Genomic DNA, 26,432 nt, shown 5'->3' with positions numbered 1-26,432 from the left:
GACTCACCTCTGCTCCCGGCCTGCGGAGCCAGAGTGGCCAGGATCCCTCGCAGCTCAGACGCGGAGATTCGGACACGCTCCAACCCTTCCGCCATCTTCGCCGCTGCTGCAACAGCTGCAGCTACTCCGCCACCGCCGCGCGCAGCCAGGAAACCACGACGGACGAGCGGTGCGCGCGCTCACCCACCTCCCACCCTCTTCCCCGCCCCCTCCGGCCCCCTCCCGCCCTCCTCCCCAAACGACGGTGGCCGCGCTGGGAGGAAAAGCATTCAGACACTTCTGTAGGGAAGACTCGGAACGTGAGCCTGGGCGAGGGAGGCGAGCGCTGCGCATGCGCGCAGGAGGTGTCGTGGGAAGGTGAGCTGAGGCTGGAGTTGGAGGCGCGGCGCCTGTGAGGTGAGGTGAGGCCAGCCGAAGTCGGGATTGGCGGGCGGTGGCGGCCATCGAGGATAATGGTGCTAGTTTGGGACTCGGGTTGACAAAGACAACCCACAATCCGGCCTCCTCCACTCATCTTAGGCCAGGGTCTCCCACCACAGGGCCGGATTAGTGCCCCAGGCCTTTATTTTGGGATCTTAAAGATCTTGTAAGAGTAATTATTGTTATCCCCACTCCCCGCCCCCTCCCCAAATATGAGGAAGCTAAATCTCAGAGAACCGTACTATATTACCGGGGGTGATACAATTGATGAGTACCATATCAAAGTCTTCTTTATGGCAAAGTACATCCCCAAACCTCATGACTTTTTCTTTAAAATGTACAGTGTAGTTGGCTTTTGCTGAGGGGAGGGTTTGTGTGGAAGTAAATCAGGAGGTATTATAAGTCGGTTTGTGAATTTCTGTACTACTGGATTCTTGGAAAAATTACTTCCCTGGAGCTCAGGTTGATCCCCCCCCATCTTTAAATCAGGAGACTCGTACATTTACTGCTTGTTCAGTAGCTCCCGTTCAGAACTGTGATGAAACGCCGTGCCCCAAGGCTGCTGCTTTCCTCCACCTGTTGCTCCTTCCAATCCCTGCAGGCTATTGAACCTCTACACCAGGGGTGTCCAATCCGTGGCCCCGGATGGCTATGAATGTGGCCCAACACAGAATCGTAAATGTATTTAAAACTTTTTTTTTGCTCATCAGTTTTTGTTAGTGTTTATTATTTAATGTGTGGCTCAAGACAACTCTTCTTCCAGTGTGGTCCAGAGATGCCAAAAAGTTGGACACCCCTGCTTTTAAATAGTTATGAATTATTCCTTAGAGTGGGCCTAAAGGATTTGAATAATCTCTGACAAAACTCATTTAGTTCCTATTATGTGACAGACACTTGCCACCAGAAGGTTAAGCAGCCATAGGAAGTCAGTAAGATACAGGAGAAGATTCAGTGGTCCAAAAGTAGGGGAGTGAAATACTACTCAGCCATAAAAAGAAGGAAATCTTACCTTTTGCAAAAGCATGGATGGATCTGGAGAACGTGATGAGTGAAATAAGCCAGTCAGAGAAAGCCAAGTACCATATGATTTCACTTAATATGTGGAATCTAATGAATCTAGTTTATTTTATTTATTCATTTATTTTAATCCTTACCCGAGGATATTTTTATTGATTTGAGAGAGAGCGAGAAACAGTGATCAGTTGTAGCCCATACTCACCCCGACCAGGGATTGAACCTGCAACCTAGGTGTGTGCCCTGACTGAAGATCAAACCTATAACCTTTTGGTGTAAGGATAACACTCCAACAAACTGAGCCACGTGGCCAGGGCGAATCGAGCTTATTTTTAAACTAACAAATTAGAAACAGACTCATAAATATAGAGAAGAGACTAACAGCTGTCAGAGGGGAGGCAGGTTGGAGGCCTGTGTGGGCAGGGGATGGTGGTGAAGGGATTAAGAAAAAAAGTCAGGCATGGATAACAATATAGTGATTACCAGAGGTAAGGAGAGGTGGGGGAGGTGGAAGAGAGTAAAGGGAATAAATGGTGATAGGAGACTTGACTTGTGGTGGTGAACACACAATACAATATACAGATGATACATTATAGAATTGTACACCTGAAACCTATGTAATTTTATTAACCAGTGTATCTCCAATAAAAACCAAATAAATAAAGAGTGATTTGAGTGGTCAGAGCAAATGACAGTCTTTAAAACATAAGAAAGAAATAGGAAGAAAGGTTCAAAATTGGAGAGGGCATTTCATCAGTTGTTGTTTTTTTTTAAGATGGAAAAATAATCTGAAGAAAATTTATGTAAACAGGAAAAACACTGTTGCCAAATTAATGCAATAGTGTCGGTGAACTGCAGGTGAGATATGCCAGAAGTTAAACCAGTTTGAGAAAATTTACCAGAACTTAGAATGAAAATATAAGACAAAACTATTACAGGTAAGGATAGGAGACACGGAGAATGGATCCAGAAAACTAATAATCAAATATGAACTCCAGAAGGTGATAACAGAATTGATTGTGGAGGAGCATTAATCAAAGAAATAATACAAGAAAATTTACTAAGTGGATGGAAAATTTTGAATTTAAGATTTAAATTCGCCCTGGTGGATTGAGCACCAGCCTGTGAACCAAAAGTCGCTGGTTTGATTGCTGGTCAGGGCATGTGCCTGGGTTGTGGGCCAGGTCCACGGCTGAGAGCATGTGAGAGGCTACAATCCATGTATCTCTCACACATCAATGTTTTCCCTCTTTCCTCCCCTTCCCCTCTCGCTAAAATTAAATAACATCTAAAAAAAAAGATTTAAATTCAACCTTCAGATTTAAAGGGCTCATGAAATACCAGGTAAAAGTAAATGAAAAGACAACCATATCTTAGACCTGTATCAAATGAAAGCTTCTGAGTTTAAAGAATTGAAATATGACCCTAGCCAGGTAGCTCATTTGGTTGGAGTGTCATCCCAATGCACCAAGATTGTGGGTTTGGTCCCTGGTCAGGGCACAACCAATAAATGCATAAATACGTGGAACAACAAATCAATCTCTCTCTCTCTCTCTCTCTCTCTCTCTCTCTCTCTCTCTCTCCCCCCCCCTCCCCCATCTCCCCTTCCCTCCCTCCCCCTCTCCCTCTCTTCCTGTCCCTTACTCTCTCTCTCAGAATCAATTTAAAAACTTTTTTTAAATTTTCACCATTTAAAAAATTAAATATGTGTTGACATGGAACAGTTTTCAAGATGTTATGTTTTAAAAAATGCTAGTTGCAGAACAATACAGAGGTAGACAAAAGTACATTTATAGCTGTGAGTATGCAAAATAGTTTATTCTTGTATTTTATGTATTAATTATTATATTTTCCATACAAACAACTGTAATCATACTTTTGCCCAACCCTCTATGTAGAGTATGGCTCTGAGTGCAGCAAAACCTATTTATCACATATGTAAATTTCTATATAAATTTATCAAAAGCTGTGGAAGAATACATACCAAACTTTTAAAGTGGTTATCTTTGTGGAAGAGAATCAATTTAATGGAAGAGACTGAAAGGCCTATATATTTTGTAATGTTTTAAATTATTACAGTAGGGATTTGGTCACATGATGAGAGTAAGCAATAAAACAACAAAGCATATTTGGATAATGGGGGAGAGAGGAACTCAGTTTCTAAAAGCAAAAATTGGACTGGTCATGATTGCTGAGCCTAAAGTAGTAAAACGAGTAATGAGTAACTACAAATTTAAAAATTCTAAGCACTTGGAAAATTTTTTAAAACACCAATTTTAATTAACTCATGGGTCAAAAAAATAAAACTAAGATCATGGGTTCTTTAGAAGTTAAGGTTAATGAAAATATTGTACACGAAACCTGTGGTATATACTTAAAGCAATATTCAGGTACTTTTATTATTAATTTTAAAAGAAATTTACAAGGAACATAGAAGAAAGAAATAAAATCAGAAATTAATAAAGGAAAAAGAACAGTACTTGATAAATAAATTGAAGAGCTCATTCTTCAGAGATAAAGTAAACATTAAAATAGATACATTTCTGGCAACAACAACAAAAAAAGCTAAAGAACATCCTCCCAGATGTCTCATAAGTAATTCAAACTTAGCTCATCAAATCTCTGATTTTCCTAAAATACTTATTTATTTGTCAGTCTTTTATCTCAATAAATTACCAGGAAAACCCAGGAGTTCTCCTTGTCTCCCTCACTCGCCACATTCAATCCAGTATTAGGATATGTCTCTTCTATCTCTGTAATGGACATTTATGGAATTCCTCACCTCAACATTCTCCTCTTTTCTCTTGAAAACTGCCCCTCACTCACAGAAATGATTTCTTTTTCTTTTTGTCTTTCTCTTTTTTTCCTTCTTACTCCCTCCCTCCCTTTATATTTGCTTCTATTTTTTCCTCAGGTGTAGAAATTTAATGCAGTCATACTATTTGGTTCACATCATCAAGGCCTTTCTCATTTTATCTTTTTTCCCTTCATTCCAATTCCCACTGTGTTCCTACCCTTCCCACTTAAGTCATCACTCTAAATCTTGTAATATGTCCTTGGATACACATGTATTTTTTAATAATATATAGTATTTTATGTATGTATGTGTTTTAAATGTACATTATTGATATTGTGTTATAGGAATCATTCTGTTTCTTTTTCATGTTTCTGTACATACTTCTGACTATTGCATAGTATTGTCTTAAATGACCTCACGCCCTTGGCCACTGGTCCTGGGCCAGGATGGGCCAATCAGAGTCCTTACCCAGAATTTTTTGAACTGAAACTAAAAGAAAATCCCTCTTCAGTGTGGAAGCCATAAAATGTAAAACACAGGAGCTCTCAGCAGCCACGCATCCTGCCATGTGGAACTGATCTGCAATGAAAAAGAATGAAGCTGACATGCAGAAAGCAGCAGAGGTGAGAAGCAATCAGAGAGTCCTGGAAAATCTCAAATCCCTGGTTCCAGTTGTTCCTGAAGGTCCATATCCCTGCCCTTCCCACTGTTTAATTCTTCCTTTTGTTCCATGAGCCAATAAATCTCATCACCTTTATCTTGTGCCTAAGCCGGTTCAAATTGAGGTTCTATCACTTGCAGCCAAGAGGCTTAATTATAATCTCCAAAATGTAACTTTTCCTGTGTTTTTTAGTTGTGGTAAAATATAGATAATATGAAATATATCATCATAACCATTTTTAAATGTACAGTCCAATAGTGTTAATACATTCACAATGTTATACAACCAATCTCCAGAATTCTTTTCATCTTGCAAAACGGAAACTATACCGATGCTATAACTTTCCTGCCCTTTCCCCAAGTCTCTGGCAACACCATTCTACTTTCTATGAATTCTACTGCTCTAGGTCCCTCACATAAGTGCAATCATAAGTATTTGTCTGTGTCTTTTTTATTTCACTTAGCATAAAATCCCCAAGATTTGTCCATGTTGTAGCATGAACATTGTTCAAATTTGTTAAGGCTGAATAATATTCCATTGTATGTGTATTTCAGATTTTGTTTACCTGTTCATCTGTCAACAGATACTAGGGGCCCTGGCTGGTGTGGCTCAGTGGGTTGGGTGTCATCCCACAAATGAAAAGGTCACAATGTGTTTGATTCCTGGTTAGGACACATGCCTGAGTTGCAGGTTTGGTCCTCAGTCAAGGCATGTGCAAGAGGCAACCATCGATGTTTCTCTCCCTCTCTTTCTCCCTCCCATCTCCTCTCTCTGGAATCAATTAAAAAAAATTGAGTTCCACTTTTGACTATTGTGAATAATGCTGCTATGAACCTAGGTGTACAAATATGCCTTTGAGACCCTCTTTGAATTCTTTTGGGGATATACCCAGAAGTGGAATTGCTGGATCATATGGTAAACCTATGTTTAATTTTTTGATGGACTACCATGCTATTTTCCATAGTAGCTATACCATTTTACATTTCCACGAACAGGGCACAAGAGCTCCAGTTTCTCCACATCCCTGCCAACTCCTGTTATTTTGTTATTTTGTTTTTTTTTTTTAAACAATAGTCATTCTAATAGGCATAAAGTAGTATCTCATTGTGGTTTTGATTTGCATTTACCTGATGATTGGTGGTGTCGAGCATCCTTATTCATGTGCTTTTGGCCATTTGTATATCTTCTTTGGAAATGTCTACACAAGTCCACCCATTTATTATTTTTTTAAAAGATATTATTTACTTATTTTTAGAGAGAGGGGAAGGGAGGTAGAAAGAGGAAGAGAAACATCAATGTGAGAGAGAAACATGGATCACTTGCCTCATGCACACCCACAGCCAGGGACCTGGACCACAACCCAGGCATGTACCCTGACCAGGAATTGAACCGGAGACCTTTCAGTTTGCAGGACAATGCCCAACCCACTGAGCCACACCAGTCAAGTCTCACCCATTTTTAAAATAAGGTTTAAATAAGGTTTGTTTTTCCAAAATGTATCTTGAGTGTTTATTTTTTTTTCTACCTTCACTTTCAGCAACCAGGTCCCTCATGTCTTTCATGTGGACAACTCTTAACACTACTTGGCTGAATTGACTGATAACACTCTTATCTCTTTCCTTTTCATTCAACATAATATAGCGAGAGTGATTTTCTGAAGAATGAATTCCAACATGTCACTTACCTGTTCAAAATTCTCCAATGGTATTCTATTGCTCTTAAGTAGAATCCACGAGTCATTGTCCTTTACAATCTAGACCCTGCCAACCAACTTCACTCTCACCTCTTATCACACTCCCCTTTGATCACTATTTTCAGATACATTGCCCTCCTTTTAGTTCCTGGGATATGTCAACCTCTTTTCCTCCTTAAAGCCTCACACATGTTTTTCCCTCTACCTGAAACACTTTTCTTCTATTTGCCCATTTATCTTATGGGTCATCACTTAAATTTCACTTCTCCATAGAGGACCTTACCTGATCTAAATAAGGCCCTATATTATAGTATCCTATGATAACACAGTTCTCTAATATCACCTATCACTATGTGTAAATACATGTTCATTTTGGGATTACTTATTCCACATCACTCCACTAGATCGTAAGCTTTATAAGAGCAGAGACAAGCCTTTGTCTAACACTATACCCCCAGACCAAACGGTATCTGACACATAGAAGGTACTCAATATTTCATGACTGAATGAGTGAATGAATACCACAGATGTGAAGAATACTTAGAAATATTAATATGTATAACTTTATATTAATTTTAAATTAGATATTATTTTGCCAAAAATATGTTACTGAAGTTAATTCAGGAGGAGGTGGCAAATCTACATTAAACCAGTAACTATGAAGTCACTGAAAAAGTTACCAGAGGGATATTTTAAAATTCTTTTCTTTTTAGATTTTATTTGTTTTTAGAGAGAGGGATGGGAGGGAGAAAGAGAGGGAAAGAAACATTGATATAAGAAATGTCGATTCCCAACCTGCAACCCAGGTGTGTGCCCTGACCGGGAATCAATTGGCTACCCGTTTGCCCTGTGGGAGGATGCCCAAACAGCTGAGCCACACTGGTCAGGGCCACCAGAGGAGTATTTATAAGGTGAATACAAACTATTTGTAGATAGCATGATTACTTGAAGAATGAACTATAAAACTATTAGATCTAACAAGAAAGTTACTAAATATCATATTACATGATAACTATGCAAAATTACTAGTTTTTGTATATATCACCAGTAAGCAATATAAAAGTCGAAGAAAAGAAATACCCCCAAAGCAACAAAAATGTACTTAGGCAGAAATTTAATCATTTGTACAGGACCCAAATATACTATGAAAACTTTACTGAGAAACCTAAAACAAAAAGACTTTACTAAATTTACTTTCAATTTTACTAAATTGAAAGACACCTATGTTTGTGGACAGGAAGACTCTTTTTAAATGTCAGTCACAACCCCAATCTATTTGTTCATTTTACACTGGAATTTCTGACAACCTTGATAAAGGATGTCTGATGTCCCTTTGGAAGAATTATTTGTGAGAAATGCCAATAAATTTTCAAAAGAGTAATCAGGGAAGAACATAATACAATGAACAACTGAAAAGGGAACTGGCAGTCTCATAAATGGAACAAAACATGAAGTCCAGAAGAGCCCAAACATTAATAAAAATTTAATTTTGATAAATGTAACATTTCAAAGGAAAAAGATGATTCAGCCAGTAATGGTGTGCTAAAGATTCATGAAAGAATAAGTGGCCAATAGGTATACAGAAAAAAATGTTCAATCACTGTTTAAAGAAAAGGAAATTCAAACTACTAGACATGTTATTAAATTGACATAAAAATGATATTGCAAAGATGAAGGAAAATGGACACTCCTTGGAAACTGCTGCTGTTGGGAGTATAAAGTGGTGTAATCTACAACTCTTCTGGAGATCAATTTGGTGGTGGGGATGGGTGTCAAATATCTTAGAGGTGTGCGTGCCTTTTGATGCAAAATACCATTTGGTGGGATCTACCCAAAGCATGTGGAGATACACAAAGATCTTGCAACGCTATTATTCATTACATCATTATTATTGCCAAAAAAAAAAAATCTAAATGCTCAACAATAGAGTTATGTAAAATATGTTGTTGTTTTTTTTAAAAAAGAAGTACTATTAAGCCATTTTAAAAGTTGTATAAGCCCTGGCCAGGTAGCTTAGTTGTTTTAGAGCACCATCCCAATACAACAAGGTTGTGGGTTCAATCCTCAGTCAGGGCACAAGAATCAAGCAATAAATAAGTGGACAACAAATCAGTATTTCTATCTCTCTTTCTCTAAAAGCAATAAGTTGTTTAAAATTTGCATAAATATTCCTATTGATAAGCAAAGATCAATATTCATAATATTGTCAACAACAAAAAAAGTTACCAAACCTGTCAAAGTTTTGTTTGCTTTTATATGTGAGTCTGGAAAGATAAACACCAGAGCTCAGATAGCAATTGTGTCTGGGGAGGAAGCAGATTAAATTCTGTTTTTCTATTGAACATGCATTGCTTTTGTTTGTTAGTTAATAAGGAAAAACAAAGAGAAGCATTATGGTTAAATGCTACAATAAAAGTACTGAAAATGGAAGCATAATGCAGTTACTAAAAATTATAATTACGAAAACTTTGAAGAAATTGAGCCAAATGGAAGAGGAAACAAAATGTTATTTTTGCTTTGACTTTCCTACCTCTCACATAAACTATGTATATTGAAAAAGAGTGGAAACATAGAAAATCATAATTTACTATGATAGGATTGTAGCAAGTTTTTCACTGTTAAATACTTTTTTAAATAAAAATTTATAGCATATTTTGAATGCAGTTCTTTACAATGATGAAAATATAGAGACCGGTGGCAATCAAGAGATGGATGGTATGGTGAGAGGTGAAATTTAAGCCTTCCAATACTCGTCACCAATTACTTTCTATAAAGCTTCATCAGAAAAAAAAAATATATATATATTTACTAAGAAACTCAGCTTCAAGATTAGTTCCCTTCTATACAAAGATTCTGGCGCCCCAGTAATGGAGACAGTTCCCACATTAACACCACAGGCCCCAGGCCTATTTTCCTATGTTAGGCATATTCTTGTATTTTAAAAATATTTTTTAGAGCAGTTTAAGTTTCATATCAAAATTGATCCAGAGATGGAGATTTCCCATAAGCCTCCCTGCCCCGCACATGCATAGCCTCTCCCGTCGTCAACATAACCTCACCAGAAAGGTACATTTGTTACAGTTGAACCTACATTAACACATTACCACCTAAAGTCCATAGTTTACACTGTAGTTCACTCCGGTATATTCTATGGAGCTGTGTTTTGCATTCTCAAACCTTTTCAAAGAACACATTGTCTTGGACTTCGCTTTTACCCTTTTATTCCCAGGTTTCAGAACCATGTGTGCTCAGTACTGCATCTCCTTTGCTGATGTTGAAAAAGCTCATACCAACATTCGAGATTGTATCCACCTCACACCGGTGCTAACTAGCTCAATTTTGAATCAAGTAACGGGGCGCAACCTTTACTTCAAATGTGAACTCTTCCAGAAAACTGGATCTTTTAAGGTAAAAATCCCTTTTGATAGTGTGTCATGTATCTTTTCAACCCCTTCTCTGATTTATTTGTTCCTCCTGACTACCCAGTGAGGGAGATAGAATTCGTACCTTTTTGTAGCTGAAAAAAGGGTTCTAGTTTTCCTTTGATCAATTTCTAGTTACTTAGCATCAGGTGTTGAGGAGCCACTTTTACAGTCTCAGCATTGCTTATAATTAGGGTGATATAATTTACTGACTAAACTCAGACATGAGAATGAAAGAGGGAACTTCTAATGATTAAACGGAGACAGCAGACTCTGGACTGTTGCAAGGCAAAACGGGCACGTGTGACCACTGTATAACCCAGTTTAAGCACTCACTTTGTGTCAACTTGCTATTCATTGTTACCTTATTCTGAATATAAAATGTCTAAACCTAACTAAATCCTCATATATCTTTTTATATGAACTATGTCAGTGTCTTTCCTACTCAAAAAGATAGACTTTTGTTGTTGACTCATTACCCGGATTTTCTAACCATTCGTTGAACTTTAAGATCCTTTCAGATAAAAATCTGAAAGCTGCATTTAGTTGTTAGTACCTGTGAAGCGGTAGCTCTAGGACTTCAAGAATCTGCCTTTCTTCCCTCCTGTTAACTGAGAGCTTTTATACTAAAACAGAACAAAAACTCCCCATTCTCTCTTGCCCTTTGCTTCTGCCATGGTTTATTGGGCATATATACAGTAGGCCTTGACCTATGCCCACCTTGCAGGGGGAAGACAGGCTGGTCAACAAATAGGCTTATGAGTGTCTTAAGAGAGGCACTTTCAAAGTGCCATTAAAGAACAGAGAATGAAGTGACTTATTTTGCCTGGGAGATCAAGGAAGTTAACATGATGATGTTTGACCCAAGTTTTACAGGATGAGTACTTCTAACCAGACCATGGAGTGAAAATACTACAGGTAGAGGTATGAGCATGCTTAGAGGTACAGGTGTGTGAGCGAACCTGGCAGGAGGGAAACTAGAAGCAAATTAGGATGGCTGCAGCACTGAGAGGGGCAGTACATGTGTTTGAAAGGCTACATGCAACTTGTACCAAAAAAAAGGCAAAGATAACATTTGTTTTTAAAAGATCACTTTCATAACCTGGTGGAAATATTAAATGAGAATGATTCTTAAGGCGGGATCAGTTGAGGTTTAGTAACACGCAAGCGATGAGGCCTCACCAAGGTAGTGGCAAAGAGACACACGTGGGATATTTAGGGAGTAGAATTGGTTAAGATTTAGTGATGGACTGGATGTATGGTGTTAGGGAGAGAAAATCTAGTAAAGCTCCTTGGTTTTTTTAAAAGAAACTTTAATCAAATGCATAAATTTCACTTTCTTCTTTTTCTAGGTTCGCGGTGCCCTTAATGCAATCAGAGGTTTGATTCCTGCCACTTCAGAAAAGCCCAAAGCTGTTGTTACTCACAGCAGTGGAAATCATGGCCAGGCTCTTGCCTATGCTGCCAAATTGGAGGGTACTTGATTTCTCAGGGTACTGGGTGGGATCATTAGGAGTGGAAAAGTATCCTTACTTTCAGCAAGATTGATGATAGCTGTGGGAAGTAAATGAATATGTATCTGATTACAAGCGACTAAACAGAAACTTCTATCCTAAATTCTCCTGAATTGTACTAACTAAATGTATTTCTCCATCTCAGGAATTCCTGCTTATATTGTGGTGCCTCAGACAGCTCCCAACTGTAAAAAACTGGGAATACAAGCCTATGGAGCCTCTATAGTGTTCAGCGAACAGAGTGATGAGGTGAGGAAGAGAGCGATGTTCAGTAACACCTTAAGTTTCCACTGTCAAATGACACTTCCTACCTTATTGGGTACTCCTTCTCACTCCTATTTGCTCTTTATCTCCAAATATCAGCATGCCCAACCTTTTCTCTATCTGCACTTACTCAAATGATCTTATTAGTCACAGTTTAAAATACTGCCCACCTACACGCTAACTCCAGCCCTGATCTTTGCCCTTAACCCAGATGTGTGTATCCAACAGCTACTCAGTGTTCCCTCTTGGATGTCTTAATTAGGCATCTCAAACTTGCTGTGTCTGAACCCAGACTGATCTTATTCACCCTGTACTACTCTTCATCCAGTTTCACCCATCTCGGTAAATGGCAACTTTAATCTTTCTAAGTTGCTCAAAAAACAAAAAACAAAAAGTTGGAGTCATCTTGGTAACTCTTTTGCACCCCACATCCAAATCTTATTTCTACTGTCAAAATCAACTACTTCCAACAGTCTCTACCATTACCATGTAGATTTAGTAGCCTGCTAACTGGCCTCTCATTTCCACCCTCATCTCACTAGTCTGTTTTCAAAGAGCAACCAGATCTATCCACTTAGTTAGAACCTGTCTTGTCAGCCCAAAATCCTCCAATGGTTTCCCACCTCATACACATTGGGAGCCAAAGTTCTTCCAATCACCTAAGGCCTAGGTGAATTGGCCCATTTCCTATCTTTCCAATCTCATTCTACTGTTATGCTCCCCCGAACACTCCATGGCAACCACTTAGCAATTTCTCAGAAAGGCCAAGTGCTCCTACTTTGTAGTCTTAGCACTTGGAATTACTTTCCCTGGAATATCCTAGAGATAGCAGGTCTGATTCACACCTATTAAAATGTCACTTTACCAGAGGCCCTTCCTAAGTACCCTGTATAAATTAACTTCTCCCCACAGCGCTTAGACATACCATTTATTTACTTACATACCCACCCCTCCCCACTGTGTTAGAACACAACTCCCTTTAGCACAGGGACTGTTTTGTTCAGTTATATCCCCAGTGCCCAGTCTCAAAAAAGTAGGTGGCCAATAAAGCGTTAAATGACTGAGTCTAACTTGTTGGAAACACTATTAAATACAAATCAAGTAAGTTAAACTAATGTACTTTCAGGCCAGAGAAAAAGTTACAAAACAAATTATGGAAGAAACAGAAGGCATCATGGTACATCCCAACCAGGAGCCTGCAGTGATAGCTGGGCAAGGGACAATTGCCATGGAAGTGCTAAACCAGGTAAGTCTAGTCAGCTCTTACTGAGCTACCGGTAAATCTGATGTCTGGCTGTACAACCATTTACTATATTCATAAAAAACTGATTTTAATAGACCTATTTATACTTTACATTCTTCTCACTAAAGGTTCCCTTGGTAGACGCACTGGTGGTACCTGTAGGAGGAGGAGGAATGGTTGCTGGAATAGCAATTACAGTTAAGGTGAGAAAACAACTTCTGGACGACTCCCCACTTTAGGCACAGAGGATTTTATTTCCCATCATAGTACACTGTGGTACTTGCTTAACATTTCCCCTAAATTGCTGTTCCTTCCCATCATTTCTTACCACTTGAGATGGAAGGCCCTTCTCTGCCTCACTACCCTTTTCTTAATCTGAGACTTTGCAGCACAAAAGCAATTAGAAAGAGTAGCACCCCCTATCACATTCCTTTCCCTGAATTCCTTCTCACCAACCTTCTATCCAAGCCAGGGGCTGTTTTCCCAAGTTACCAATAGAACCAGATATGCTCTAGGCAACTGAAGGCTATTATTAGGCACACAATTTAAAGTGCTTTAAAGTCATGTTTTCATTACATATCACAGAGAAGGCTCTTGCCTGGTTAGAAATGTGTTACCTCTACTGCCTCTTTTACTGCAGGCATGCAGGCACAACACTGTGGCTGGTCATGACATGTCTAAAATTCCTCTTCCCAGGCTCTGAGGCCTAGTGTAAAGGTATATGCTGCTGAACCCTTGAATGCAGATGACTGCTACCAATCCAAACTGAAAGGGGAACTGACCCCCAACCCCTACCCTCCAGAAACCATAGCAGATGGTGTCAAATCCAGCATTGGCTTAAACACCTGGCCTATTATAAGGGACCTGGTGGACGATGTCTTCACTGTCAGAGAGGATGAAATTAAGGTGAGGCTCCAACAGGAAAATAAGTAACAAAAAAATGGAATAATTTTTTAACCAAAAGATACTTCTCTTATAAGTTGCAACTCATCCACTGGGGACTTGACTCCTGAAATGGGGGAGGGGGCCCTAGATATTGGGACAGCCCTCAACAGTAGCAGAATTAGAATGAAAAAACACAGCTCTTCATTGGCAAGCATGTATGTATGTATGTATATACACATATTAATTAGGCTTTAATTGAAAAGGCCCACCAACTAGGCTTTCCTCCTCCCATTTCACTAATTCTTACTCCCTTCTCTACCAACAGTATGCAACCCAGCTGGTGTGGGAGAGGATGAAACTGCTTATTGAACCTACAGCTGGTGTTGGAGTGGCTGCTGTTCTGTCTCAGCATTTTCAAACAATTTCCCCAGAAGTAAAGAACATTTGTATTGTGCTCAGTGGTGGAAATGTAGACTTAACCTCCGTAACTTGGATGAAGCAGGCTGAAAGGCCAGCTCCTTATCAATCTGTTTTTGTTTAATTTATCCATAAGGAAGAACTGGGGTTCAGTGTCTGCAGACACTTGTTAATTTTGTTTCCTAGCCACTGTTAACTTCCCATCTTACTGTCTTAAACAGCTTTCAAAATCCTAATGGAGAGTGGGTATTTCAGTAAGATTTAATAGTTTTTTGGATGAAGTAGCAATCAAAAAACATCCACACTTAACTGAGACACCTTATCAAGGCCAAGAAAAACCTTTTGCTAAAAGGGACAGCAGACTTCTAGGCTAAAGTAGACAACACCAACTTTGCCCAATTACAACCTGTAGGTTCCCATCCCTAGGTTGCTAACTAGTAGCAATGAGACAGAATCCCACCGAATCCATTACTCCATGTCCACTTCTGGCACTTTTGAAGAAATCTCACTTTTCACCCAAGGTACCGGTTCTGGTACATAGGGATCATAAGTCCATTTGGGAAAAACTCGTTTATAGAGGTTCATCAGTACTGTGTCCTGAGATTTTAGCTTCCCATCAAAACTGCACTTCATATGGCCATGAGTACCTAGAAAGAAAACACAGCAAGCTGGTCAAATTAAAATAAAAAATTTTACTGGTGGTCCTCTACCTCCATAGTGATTTAGTAGCACTGCAGAAACCTAGATCATGTTCCAAATACCACATTCTCTTACCTACAGGCTCCTTGATGTGTCCCCTGCGGCCCCACTTCGTTCTCAGTTCCACCGGTTTAAACCACAGCACATCCTCTTAGAATGAAACACAAAAGACCAAGATGAAACATTTATCCTCAAAACATAAACCCAACCCTCACCCACATAGGCAGTCAGATCCCAACCTTCACACCTACCTCTGTTGAAGAACATGTAACGCACTACTGCCACCTTAGTGAAAATTTTGAAAGGGTGACCACTCAGAACAACTCTCTTGATGACCATCCTGTCTGGATCCACGGACAACAGATGGCCTGTGGCAAGGAGGCTGTGCATTCCTAAGGGGCAAAAGCAGAGCAGTGAGAGTCTACAGGCCAAAGCACGTACTGCTCTAGTCCACTTAGAGACCTCTGATATATCTTAGAAAAACCTTAAAGTATGGATGTACTATGCTGCCTTCCTGGGTCTGTGGCAAATATCAATAAGTGATATTCCTACTGAGCGTGTCCCCAGAACTTGTCCGAAATATAGCACTCTGAGCAGTCTCTACCAGTGAGCTCAAATTTGCAAGCAAGATTAAACCCCATTTGCCATCTCTGCCTTAGAACCACTGTAGGCTGAGATCTGGACATTCTGAAAACTCATCACCTTCATACCATTTGGCTCCCAAATCTAAATGCAGAAAACCACGTTACATCAACTAGGGACCTGCAGGTCTGTTTACCTCTATTAACGCAACTTACCATTGCTATTCTGTTTGAAAAGCAGCACAGACGCAGGAGGAAAAGTGATGGGGGCATACACTGTCACCACCTGGGCCATGTCAGCAGTCAGGAATCTCTGAAATTTATGTTTATCCGCTGCCGTAATAAGGGTTAAAAAATAAAAACCAAACACATTTAAAGGAACCATAGGGAACCCAGAGGCCTGTGAAAAGCTGTATTTCTGCAGCTGTTACACCCAAGGCAACTTGTGTTTCTTTACCCCATTAGATCTCAAGATATTTTCCTGCCTCAGTATATCTGTAAGATATAACCCAACCTATCAGTGATTTTTCACCTGGAGACAGAATCTTGGAGCCTGGACTATATTTTCTGTTTGAAAAAGTTCTCCAGTGATTCTAATACATTCTACCCTTACCTCATTTGAGAATCAGTGCTTTATAGAGAATATGTCCACTAAATCAACACCTCTTAGTCTTGAGTGAGGATTGGCAAACATTATCTATAAAGGGCCAGAGAGTAAATATTTTAGGCTTTGTGGCCATACAGTCTCTGTTCCAATTACTCAACTCTGTCACTGCAGCACAAAATAGCCAAGGAGATAGATAGATAGATCTATATTTCTATATCTATCTATCTATCTATCTATCTATCTATCTATCTATCTATATTTTTTTAAGGCAAAGCTGCGTTCCAACTTTACAAACAGTGAGACAGACTTGGCCCAAGGGCCATAATTTGCTGACCTCTGATCTTGAGATCTGAAGCTTCTGTTTTTACCTTCAATGAAACCCTCCTCCTTTTTTTAATACTGAAGTAGAGGGAAATAAAGTATTTTAAGGAAAAGAACAGTTAATCCCTCATTTAGACAGCATGGCTGATGAGAACAGAAATTGCCCAGAGTTCCCACATTAATACTGTCTTCATCATTTTCCTCTGGCCATTGCTGAGCTAAGGTTGTGTAGGTGATGTTCATAAGCCCCCACATTAGTACAAAACCGCTTCCCGCTCCTGATATGTAGTACAATAATTTTTGCCACCAAAGTGTTCTTGGTCAGTATTCTCCAAACACTCATCCAGTCTCAACATCTCAGAAGCCACACATCTCTTGCTTTATCCAACTGTGGGCAACCCACTAGCCTTCACCAACACTGCCACTGGCATATCAGATAACAAGGGTTCCACACTTTGACACACCATTTTTATAAAGTAGCCAACTCTGATTAAAAATCTACTTTGGTCCCTGGCTGGCGTGGCTCAGTGGATTGAGCGCAGGCCTGTGAAACAAAGGGTCGCCGCATCAATTCCCAGTCAGGGCACATGCCTGGGTTGGCGCCAGGTCCCCAGTAGGGGGTGCACAAGAGGCACCCACACATTGACGTTTCTCTCCCTCTTTCTCCCTCCCTTTCTCCTCCCTAAAAATAAATAAATAAAATCTTTTTTTAAAAAAAGCTACTTTGGGGGCCTTGGCTAGTGTGGCTTAGTGGATTGAGCGCCAACCTGTTAACTAAAGGGCCACCAATTCCATTCCCTGTCAGGGCACATGCCTGGGTTGCAGACCAGGTCAATCCATGTTTCTCTCTCACGTCAACGTTTCTCTCCCTCTCTTTCTCCCTCCCTTCCCCTCTCTCTGAAAATGATTAAATAATTTTTAAAAAATCTACTTTGGAACAAATACTCGTGACAAAGAAGCCTCAGTATCGCACAGAGGTTGCATCACTGGGATGCTTCAGACAGGTTCAGACATTTTGAATAAATACATCATTGGCTCCTAAAGCACAGTATTGAAAATACCTCTAACCCAGAGGCCAGAATTTGAAAGTGTGTACTCTATACCTCCCCACCAATAGTTACAGGCCCCCAAAAGACAACAAGATAGACAAGAACCCAGAAGGTTCCCCACTGCTCACCTGCAGTGTGCTGAGAAAATAAAGGGGAGGCTCGGAAGCGCCTGAACCCACAGTGGAAGATCAACTCCTCTTTAGCTTTCACAGGTTCAGTGTTGCCAGGATGCCGACTTACTACCATATTCAGTACTGACATCTAGGGGTCAAGTAGGAAAAAAGAGTACTTCATATCTAGAACAGCTTAACCTGAAAGGCGGCAAACAAAACTAACAGATTCAGATTCACTCTAAGAACTGATGACGCTGCCCTGGCTGATATGGCTCAGTGGACTGAGTGCTGGCCTGCAAACCAAAGCGTTGCTGGTTTGATTCCCAGTCAGCACCCATGTCTGGGTTGCAGGCCAGGTCCCCAGTTGGGGCCGTGTGAGAGGCACCCACACACTGATGTTTCTCTCCCTCCCTTCCCCTTTCTCTAAAAATAAATAAGATCTTAAAAAAAAAAAAAAAAAAGTACAGTGCTAATTCATGGTGTAGTACAGATGATGAGAGAGATTCATTTTTTACCTCCGCCAACAACTGGCATTTGAACTGAACTTAGGCTGGTGTTCACAGCTTTCACTTACCCTTCTATACTAGTTGACATTCCTGTGTCTAACATGCAAGGGCTCAACATCTGCCACATGGTCAGTGACTTCAAGGCACTCACTCAAAACCACACTCATTCAAGCCCCTTCTCTTCCTCAACCCCTACTCTCACTGACCAAAGGCCAAAGGTCTCACATACACTCCAACCTACATGACTGCTGGCCATCAAGAGAAAAGACATCTACACCTTGGCAAACACCCTTTTTGTTTTTAAGCTGCCAACCCTTGGTTAAAATCTGATCTGACAAATACTATCTCAGAGAAGTCTCAGCACCACACAGGTTGCATCACTGAGATGCTTCAGACAGGTTCAGACATGTTGGGTTAAACCATCATTGACTTCTCTATCGTCCCAGTTCCTAATCCAATGAGCAAAATGTCAGTCATAAATAAAACTTTAGACTGTCAGGCAGAACTGGTCAGAAAGTTTCATAACTCCCATTCCCCGCAAGATACTCACCTTCTGTTCATGGGGTAGTAAAGAAAACGCGATTAAGGGCGCTCCCCCTTTGAAGTACTCAACCACAGAGACAGGAACTTCAGAGACATGAAGTGTGACATACCAGCCAACCTGCCAGAAGCAAGCAGGGCACAGTCACACATTTACCCTTAAGGCCTCAAAAATGATGAAACAGTTCTCCAAATATGTTAAAAGTCTCGTACTACCCCAAAGCTAACCCTCGCCCTTCAAAACTGCCTTTCACAGATGCCTCAACTCTCCAGACTAAATGTTTCTAGTTAACATTTCTGATACCTCTTGGCTCCCAATATCGCTCTTATCAATGACCCAGTGGCACCTCTAATTCAGGTACGAATAGCACAAACCTAAATAAAGAACTTTTGCCAAGAGGAGTGAAGGAGGGGCCCCTCGGCAAACAGAAACAGATTGCAGAGGTCAATAAAGGAAGGCAGGTACCTCAGCTCCTTCAACCTCTCTTTCCTCGATTCCTTTAAAGAGGCGTTTCCTGGTATTAGTGAAGTTCTGAAACTGAAAGATCCGGGCATAATCTCGAGGAAGGTTTTCCTTAGGGTCCCATGGAGATGTGCGGAAGCTCTTGAGGCCTCTGTATTTCTGAAATCTAGAACATAGGAGATTTTGCAGAAATTCTAGGCAAATTTACATGGTGCTACTTACCCTTTCACTCAAGTCAATAAAATGGCTAAGGCTCTAACTTAACGTAACTCTTATCAGTATCTCTCAAGATAACGTGACAGCCTACATCAAGACCATACTCCAAAAACAGTTTTTAGCCAGTATTTCAGAACCAAACCCAAGCTTCTCACTGACAAAGGATGAAGTATTTTCAGTGGCTCACTGGTACCTATCAGAGAGGGGCTCCTTAACCTGAGGAACATGGTCCTTGATGAAAGGCTTACTTCTCTCCTATCCAACAAACTCCCCGGGGTTTAGTCAGACTGACCCCAGAGCGGAAATGATCCCTTATACCTTCATGCTTTTATTTTGGTGGTTCCACCCAAACTCCCCCAAATCTCCAAACACTACTTCACTTGAATATTAGTTCACACAGGAAGCATTTGCAAATTAATCTTAGTATTTCTCATTCATTAAAGTATTGTAACATTATTCGTCTACACCACACAGTTGAGAACTTAATAATGCATTACTGTTTCCTGTATGTATGTTTTATCTTCCCATATAGAATGTTAGCTTTTCAGAGGCGGAACAGTTTTTTTCTTTTTTAAGATTTTATTTATTGTTTTAGAGAGAGGGGAAGGGAGGGAGAAAGAAAGGGACAAAACAATGATGTGAGAAACACCCTGAGCACCCCAAATGGGGAACAAACCCACAACCCAGGCACGCGCCTGGTTCTATTCCTGACTGGGAATAGAACCAGCGACCTTTCGCTTTGCAGGAGGATTCCCATCAACTGAGCCATACTGGTCAGGACTGCTTTTCTTCTTTTGCATCACACCGACATAGCTCTGAGCCACATAAATTTTAAGTTAAAATTTATTGATTGATTTTAGACTTGACTGACCGAATTCTAGCAGCCACATCACGGGGTGTATCTACTTCATCCGGAAACATCTCTTCCAGTCTTTCTTGTTTATATTTCTCCAGCATTTTTTCCTCAGCCTCTTCATCCACTTTCTCATCATACAGATCGTCACGCACAGACTCTCCTACAGTCATAGTTTCACATTCCTCCTCTTCCTCCTCTTCACTACTCTCATCCTGCGGAATAAGATTACACTTTCAGAAGAAACCCACCCCTACCTCTACCCTAAAAGCCATGAAGCTAAGAATAAAATAATTTTATTAGACACCTAGTCCAAACTGTTTCAACTCTAAGAGACTCGGTTATAAAATAAGTCTCATTCCCGACAACTACAAAGTCATTCTTGAAACACTAACCACATGTGCACCTCGAGGTTAGGACTGCCCTTTGCCTTGCATTTGGGGCTGTACACAGAAGTGTCCCATCAGACCATTTCCTTACCTGAGATTCCTCTTCCATGAAATCCTCACGTTCCGTATCATCGTATTCATCTCCTTCCCCACCACTTTCGCCATCCTCATCCAAAATCCATTCAGCTTGGTAACTGGATGTTCCTTTGGGAACCTTCTTTACCACCTTGGAACTTCCCTTCAAGATGTCTGTAAAAGCCCAAACAAGTGATTATATACCTCCTGTCCCTTAGTACTTTGGGTGTTCTCACCTAATCAAGACACTAGAAATTCTAGCAGACACAATGAGCAAAACAGACTACTACTTCCAAGTTTAATTCAGCTACCTCAAAACCAGCAATACTTATACAATTAAATAAACCTTGTATGAATCCAAAGTTATTTATCTGTTCATTAAAAAACAGTAACAAGTGATTTTGAGAAATAGAGCAAAGCTGTGTGCAATGTTTGCTTAATACAAACATTTGAACATGTTTGGAGGTGAGAAGAGACAGACCTCCAAATACATTCTCATCCCACTCCACTTTACTGGGTCCTGACTGAGCAGCTAGGCAAACCCCACAATTCCAGGCCATGTGAATTACTGTAAAAACAAGCTTGCCACTACCAACCATTTGCCTCACTCAGTTCCTCCTCAGTGGGCCAGGTTTGCTCCCCCTCCATTGGATCTGGGATAACCTCTGTTTGCAAAGATTCTTGTCTATCAGGGTCTGCTTTCATTAAGACCTTAAGGTCTTCCTCCATATCAGCTACAGCATCCGCAGTACAAATCTAAAAACCAAAAGCAGGCGATGGTCAGTCAAACATTAACCATAAATCTACTAGTCTAACATAGTAACCAGAAATATCTGAAAATAACATAGTCCTCAAGTAGAAGATGAATGAAATAAAATGAAACAAAATCTTATAGAGTTTTTGCAAATGGTTCAACCTCTGCTTGGCTCTTGCAGTTTTTCATAATCTGGCCCCTTATCCATTTATAACATACCTTACTCCCATCGAGCTGATTTCTTCAGAGTTCAAAGACACCCTCTGATCCATCATTATGCTAGGTTCATGTTATCTCTATGTTCTAGAATAGTCTTTCATCTCTCTAAGACTCATAAGTCCCATTCACCCTTCTTACACCTGGCTGAAGTCAGATCTCTGTGAAGCTTGTCAGTCTACTTTCTCAACTCCCACGACAGTTCTGTACCTCACCCACACTTTCTCAATCTTTACTTCACGTGTTTGCCATTTTTCCCCTGATCTAGTTGTCTGAGAAAAGAGACTACATTTTGGGTCTTCTATAAACTCAGAGTCAGCTGCTGTGTAAGGCATCTACAGAGAGATGGATAAACATGTAACACAGCAATATATTAGTAGTTCACTAGCACCTTACTTCAAACTAGCAGTCACCTCCAGGGACTAGGGTAGTCGTCAAGGCATGCAGACTACCTTCTCTGAAGTTAGTTCCCATCCTATACCAGCTTACAGATGAATCTACAATGCAGTCTTTAAGAATATCAATCTTACCTCCATTGCCATGCCTGGGTTCTTTTGGGATTTGATCACTCTCGGATTTAAAGGGAAAGGGTCCACAGGGGCATCTATCTGTTTCATCTGGAAATCACCATGTCCAATGATATGCAGCAAGCTATTTACATCCATGGCCTGTCCACGAACATAGCCTGAGATTTTCAAGGTCCCCACCAAGTTATTCTCTTCATTAGGCACAAAGTCACCCTCATGAGCAAATAGGTAGGCCCGCCGATCTCGAAAGGCAAGATGCCGTTGCTTTTGGTTAGCCAACTGCCTGAGCAGTATCCCTGCCTCCTGCTGAGTGTCTAACAAAAGGAGTTTGTCATCTGGAAAGCGCTTCTCCATGACTTTACTTAGCTTCTTTCTGGCATCTATTTGTTTCTTCGCTGGGAGGCCAGAAATCCCCTGGATTGCTAGTGCTGTGAGCAAAAGAGAAAAGAGCTTCGTAACAGTTATGAGCCTAGAGATCACTGGAAAACCTGGCACTCAGCTACCTTAAAGAAATTACAAAGTAAAACCAAACTTTATACTCTTCTTCCTCTGGGCAAAGGGCAGTCCAGAAATAAAAAGGCACCTTGTACAAAACGATATTGAATGTAAACTGTAATTGAAAAAAATTTTTTTAAGAACCTTGAAAGAAATTGTAGGTGCACAATAAACATTAAATCACTTTTTCCATGGTCTCCAACATTCCCGAATCACTTACTATAGGTGGGAAGGCCCTGGGCAAAGAGGCAGGAAAGGCAATAATCCCCAGTACTGTCCCAGCCTTCTAGTGGATCAAGAAGGAACAGGATGGTATCAGCCACTTTAGCCAAGTCTAGTACAGTGTGCAGATCCCCTAAATATAGAAGACAAAGTCAGTAGGAAAAGGTGGTCAGTCCCAGAACATATTAACAAAAAAAATATTACCACTACTCAATACATAATGATAGAAAATATTGTATATTCTAACCTGGCCTTGCAGATGTGAAAAACCATCGATGTTTCAAGAGGGGGCACAACAGCATAAAGCTGTGGGTGCTTCCCCATTCATTCAAGTGTACTGTTCCAGTGTCCCTATCCTGAAGTAGCCGAAAGGCCTCTGGCAGGGAAATCCTATTGTGCAGGGGCACCACGAGTACCTGATGAGGAGGGCCATCCTTGCTGCCCAGCTGTCTCTTCTCTGCCAGAACCTGAACGTACAAAGGACCAGAGAACACCTCAGTGTTTTAGTACTTGGTTCTAGTATTGCCTTTCCAACAACGGTATGGATGCCCTCTCCCCCCCGCCCCTCCCGAATCTCTCTCAAACGCGACGTGTATATCAAGGAGGTGGGCAGGAGCTCGGACCAAAGCAAAGAATGCTCTAGCATGACTTTAGACCTGCACACCGAGACGTGCTCTAGGGTTACTATCCACCTCCGGTCCCTTCCCAGGGTCACATTGTCTAGTACGAGTCATTATCCGCCTAGGACGATTGTAAAGCCACACCATCCCCAATCCCTGCTCCTCTCACCGCCTCCTTCTTCTGCTTTCGGAGCTGGCTGGCGCGGTGCCTCTGGTCTACTCTGCTGAGCTCCTTTCTCGCCTTCTTACTTAGGCTTTTCAGTGCTAGACGGCCTGGAGGGAGATCATAAAGGGATTTTGTGCCGGGCACCAGAAAGAGGTGAAGGAATGGGACCTCTTTCCACCCAGCTAGAGCCTTCAAGCTGGGTCCAGGCCGGAGGTAGAAGTTGAGTTTCGGCATGGACAAAAGCAGTTAAAATAGACTAAGCAGCCCATCTTCCTCCAACCCTATATTCTCACCCTTGCCATCCCGTTGCGCAGATCCGCGACCCCGATGCCGCCCGCCTTTGTGAGCTTTATTCTGTTGCTTGAGAGGACCAGAGCGGTGGGCTGCCATGCCGTCGCTCACGTGTACCAAGTCAGTACTACTTCCGGTCTGGGCACTTCCGGTTCCGTCCTTGGGGGCGTGTCCTCCTCGTGGCTGGACCAGGGATCCGCTCATCTGCTCGCGAGGGTCCTTCCCACCAGCCTGTCAGAACGCCGCTCCCGCGTCTCCACCAAACCTCTTAGTAAACTTTCCCCACGCGGCGGTCTGCGGTCAGGGACTTTAAAATGCCGGATATAGACTTTAAGTTTGCGCTTTTAGACCCGGAGGGCTGTTTTGCTCCCCTTATTTTCAGTGTTTGCTCTATCAAGTTGCATCACTTAGGAAGATGTTGAATGTAAGATTCTCCATTGGTGCGGCATAGGGCTGAGCCCCCCTCTCAACTAGTTTTTTTTATACGCCGCACCTCAGTTTGTAGTAGCATGTGCTTTGTCATTTTGAGCAACCTTTTCTCACCCTCATTTCCCTTGTGGGCGGCTGCTAAAGGCAAATAACGTGGAAAGCGTTTCTTTAAAGTTAATGACCTCTGTACAAGTTCCCGCGCGTCCCAGTTACCCTAACTTGCGCCCACCCCTCCCACAGAGCTGCAAGACGGAACTGGGCCTGACGACCCCTACGGTGGAGGGAGGCTAGCCAGCCTATTTAGGCTCAGGTCATCTGCGCTCCCATCCCTCTACCAACAACCTGCAACTGTGGGCAGGGGGCTTAGACTAACGATGGAGCTCCGGCCTTTCAGCCAGAGGACTACTGTCTTCCCCCTGGGCAGAATCGAGGCGCACAGGGCTCCCGGACCTTCCCGTCGGGAAAACGAGCGGGTAGAAATCAAGGGGGCGTCTAGCTGGATTGAGGCCAGCTTCCGCGCGAGCAACTTTGTCCTCAGCCAGCCGCAGGGTCCAGGGCGCGCCTCGTCTCCCCGCGGGTCGTAGTACAGGCCTGACTGCAGGCGCTCACAATGCGGGTTCGCACTCTGGGGACTGAAGCCGGCGCGTTGCCATGACAGCGGCCCGCGTGGCGCGCGCCCGGGCGGCAGCCCCGGGTCGCTGAGCGCACCCCCCGCCCCCGTCTGTGGGAAGGGGCCGGGCCAGCTGCCTGACGTCTGTGCTGGGCTCGGAAGATGGCTGCGGAGCCGAGCAACGGGCAGTGGCTGCGGCGACGGCGGCGGGCGGGGAGCTCCGCGGGCGAGGTCTCCGCCTTGCGCGTGGGGCGCTGAGCCGAGAGGCGCGGAGGCGGCGAGGGCGCGTGGGGGGCTTAGGGGACCGCTCGGCTCAGACTCTCTGCCACCCGCAGCACCATGGGCAGCGCGGAGCACGCAGTCAAAGAGAAACTGCTGTGGAACGTGAAAAAGGAGGTAAAGTCTGGGCAAGGACCCCCGGGGTCTCGCGTCACTCCCCGAGCGGCCCACAGGGTGGAAAGGTCCGCGCCCACGGTCTGGCGCGGGCGTTCGCAGGCCCAGGGCGGTGACGGGGTCCTGGACTAGCTGCGCCTCCCATCCCTCTCCGGAATTTGGGGTCAGCGCCCCTCGGCGGGAGGGGCTAGGCCGGTGCTCCCGGGTTTGTTTGCTCCGAGATCCTGAAGCTCCCCGCCCTGCGAGAGCAGCTGCGCTGTGAGACCGAGGTCGGGGGAGGGGTGGCGGCGATTTCTGGAGAACTGAGGCTGTCCATTCATTGCCAGCGCGGACTGGGGAGGGGGCGGGGCCCCGCGCGGGCCTCCTAGAGCAGTAGAACTGGTGATTTGGGGACTTGGCTCCTGTTTGCCCTATACCCCACTCTGGTATCCTTCTGGGAACTGAGTGGCAGCTACCAGAGGGTTCGCCGCGCACCTCACTGCTTCTCAATCCACTCCCACCTCCTTACCCAGAGACCGGGTTGTTGGGGGGCGAGTTTGATCATTGTTTTTCAGACTCAGATTTTTTTTCCTTTTTGAGGAGCACCGCCCCCCATGTCAGAAAGAGAAAATCGTCCTTCTCTCTACTAACATCCTTCACCTTGAACCTGCCCTAAAGCCCATTTCAATTTGGTGGGGGGTGCCCAAAGGAATGACTCACCCCCTTGTGAGAGCTGGAGAGCTCAAACTCGCAGTGTGGATTAGAATAGATTAGGCCTCTGGAGCCATGAACAACTCTGACCTACCTCTGTGTCTGCCAGATGTGTGCACCCCGTGACGGCAGGAGACCCATCTGTTTTGTCCTCTATTCTGTATCCAGGGCCTGACACACAGTAGGCATTCAATGACTATTTGGTAACCAAATCTACTGATCTTGAAAACTACCAAGACGGTGGAAATGTGTACATTTTAGAATAGTCTGGACCTAG

At 42.5% G+C, this 26,432-nt stretch overlaps 4 protein-coding genes and 2 non-coding genes across 26 annotated transcripts in view; 2 read left to right on the top strand and 4 right to left on the bottom strand.

Annotated features, from left to right (window-relative positions):
* The window catches only part of SMG6 (SMG6 nonsense mediated mRNA decay factor), a 225,743-nt gene extending 225,555 nt beyond the window's left edge, over nt 1–188 (bottom strand). For both annotated transcript variants that reach the window (XM_024565177.3, XM_053911107.1), the window contains exon 1: nt 8–188. In XM_024565177.3, the coding sequence (XP_024420945.2) occupies nt 8–95 (88 nt within the window). In that variant the 5' untranslated portion in view covers nt 96–188. The remainder of the gene's footprint in view (nt 1–7) is intronic.
* On the top strand, nt 184–14,458 carry SRR (serine racemase). Of its 12 annotated transcripts, none has more exons than XM_053911111.1 (10): nt 184–396; nt 1,022–1,101; nt 4,743–4,854; nt 9,815–9,993; nt 11,360–11,483; nt 11,667–11,770; nt 12,912–13,031; nt 13,157–13,231; nt 13,725–13,934; nt 14,239–14,458. In XM_053911111.1, the coding sequence occupies exons 4-10, from the start codon at nt 9,826–9,828 to the stop codon at nt 14,452–14,454; spliced, it is 1,017 nt and encodes a 338-aa protein (XP_053767086.1). In that variant the 5' UTR covers nt 184–396; nt 1,022–1,101; nt 4,743–4,854; nt 9,815–9,825; the 3' UTR covers nt 14,455–14,458. The 12 variants fall into 12 exon arrangements, with proteins under 12 accessions (XP_053767086.1, XP_053767084.1, XP_053767087.1 ...); XM_053911109.1 differs by having other exon boundaries at nt 4,630–4,854; XM_053911112.1 differs by having other exon boundaries at nt 184–401.
* On the bottom strand, nt 13,318–24,163 carry TSR1 (TSR1 ribosome maturation factor). Its single transcript, XM_024564761.3, has 15 exons — nt 24,036–24,163; nt 23,746–23,849; nt 23,204–23,423; nt 22,955–23,089; nt 22,243–22,667; nt 21,339–21,498; nt 20,759–20,916; nt 20,297–20,493; nt 19,213–19,375; nt 18,757–18,867; nt 17,716–17,848; nt 15,827–15,943; nt 15,281–15,421; nt 15,105–15,179; nt 13,318–14,977 (listed from the first exon to the last, which is right to left on the bottom strand). The coding sequence occupies exons 1-15, from the start codon at nt 24,130–24,132 to the stop codon at nt 14,799–14,801; spliced, it is 2,415 nt and encodes an 804-aa protein (XP_024420529.1). The 5' UTR covers nt 24,133–24,163; the 3' UTR covers nt 13,318–14,798.
* Nucleotides 17,487–17,581, bottom strand: LOC112309006 (small nucleolar RNA SNORD91 family). The gene has a single exon (XR_002975210.1). It is a non-coding gene; the product is annotated as a small nucleolar RNA SNORD91 family (small nucleolar RNA).
* Nucleotides 18,551–18,643, bottom strand: LOC112309007 (small nucleolar RNA SNORD91 family). The gene has a single exon (XR_002975211.1). It is a non-coding gene; the product is annotated as a small nucleolar RNA SNORD91 family (small nucleolar RNA).
* A 1,009-nt stretch (nt 24,164–25,172) lies between the features above and the next one.
* The window catches only part of SGSM2 (small G protein signaling modulator 2), a 34,310-nt gene continuing 33,050 nt past the window's right edge, over nt 25,173–26,432 (top strand). For 3 of the 9 annotated variants that reach the window (XR_008425165.2, XM_053911566.2, XM_053911565.2), the window contains exon 1: nt 25,173–25,468. Coding sequence is in view for 6 of the 9 variants with exons in the window: in XM_053911566.2 (XP_053767541.1) it covers nt 25,412–25,468 (57 nt within the window). In the remaining 3 variants the exon portion in view is untranslated. The remainder of the gene's footprint in view (nt 25,469–26,432) is intronic. The other 6 variants (XR_008425164.2, XR_008425166.2, XM_053911569.2 and 3 more) reach the window with 4 other exon arrangements.

Source organism: Desmodus rotundus, chromosome 9 (genome assembly GCF_022682495.2).
Source record: "Desmodus rotundus isolate HL8 chromosome 9, HLdesRot8A.1, whole genome shotgun sequence".
In the NCBI taxonomy this organism is placed as follows: domain Eukaryota; kingdom Metazoa; phylum Chordata; class Mammalia; order Chiroptera; family Phyllostomidae; genus Desmodus; species Desmodus rotundus.
The sequence above is the reverse complement of the archived record's forward strand: the minus strand, read 5'-3'. Positions and strand labels throughout refer to the sequence as shown.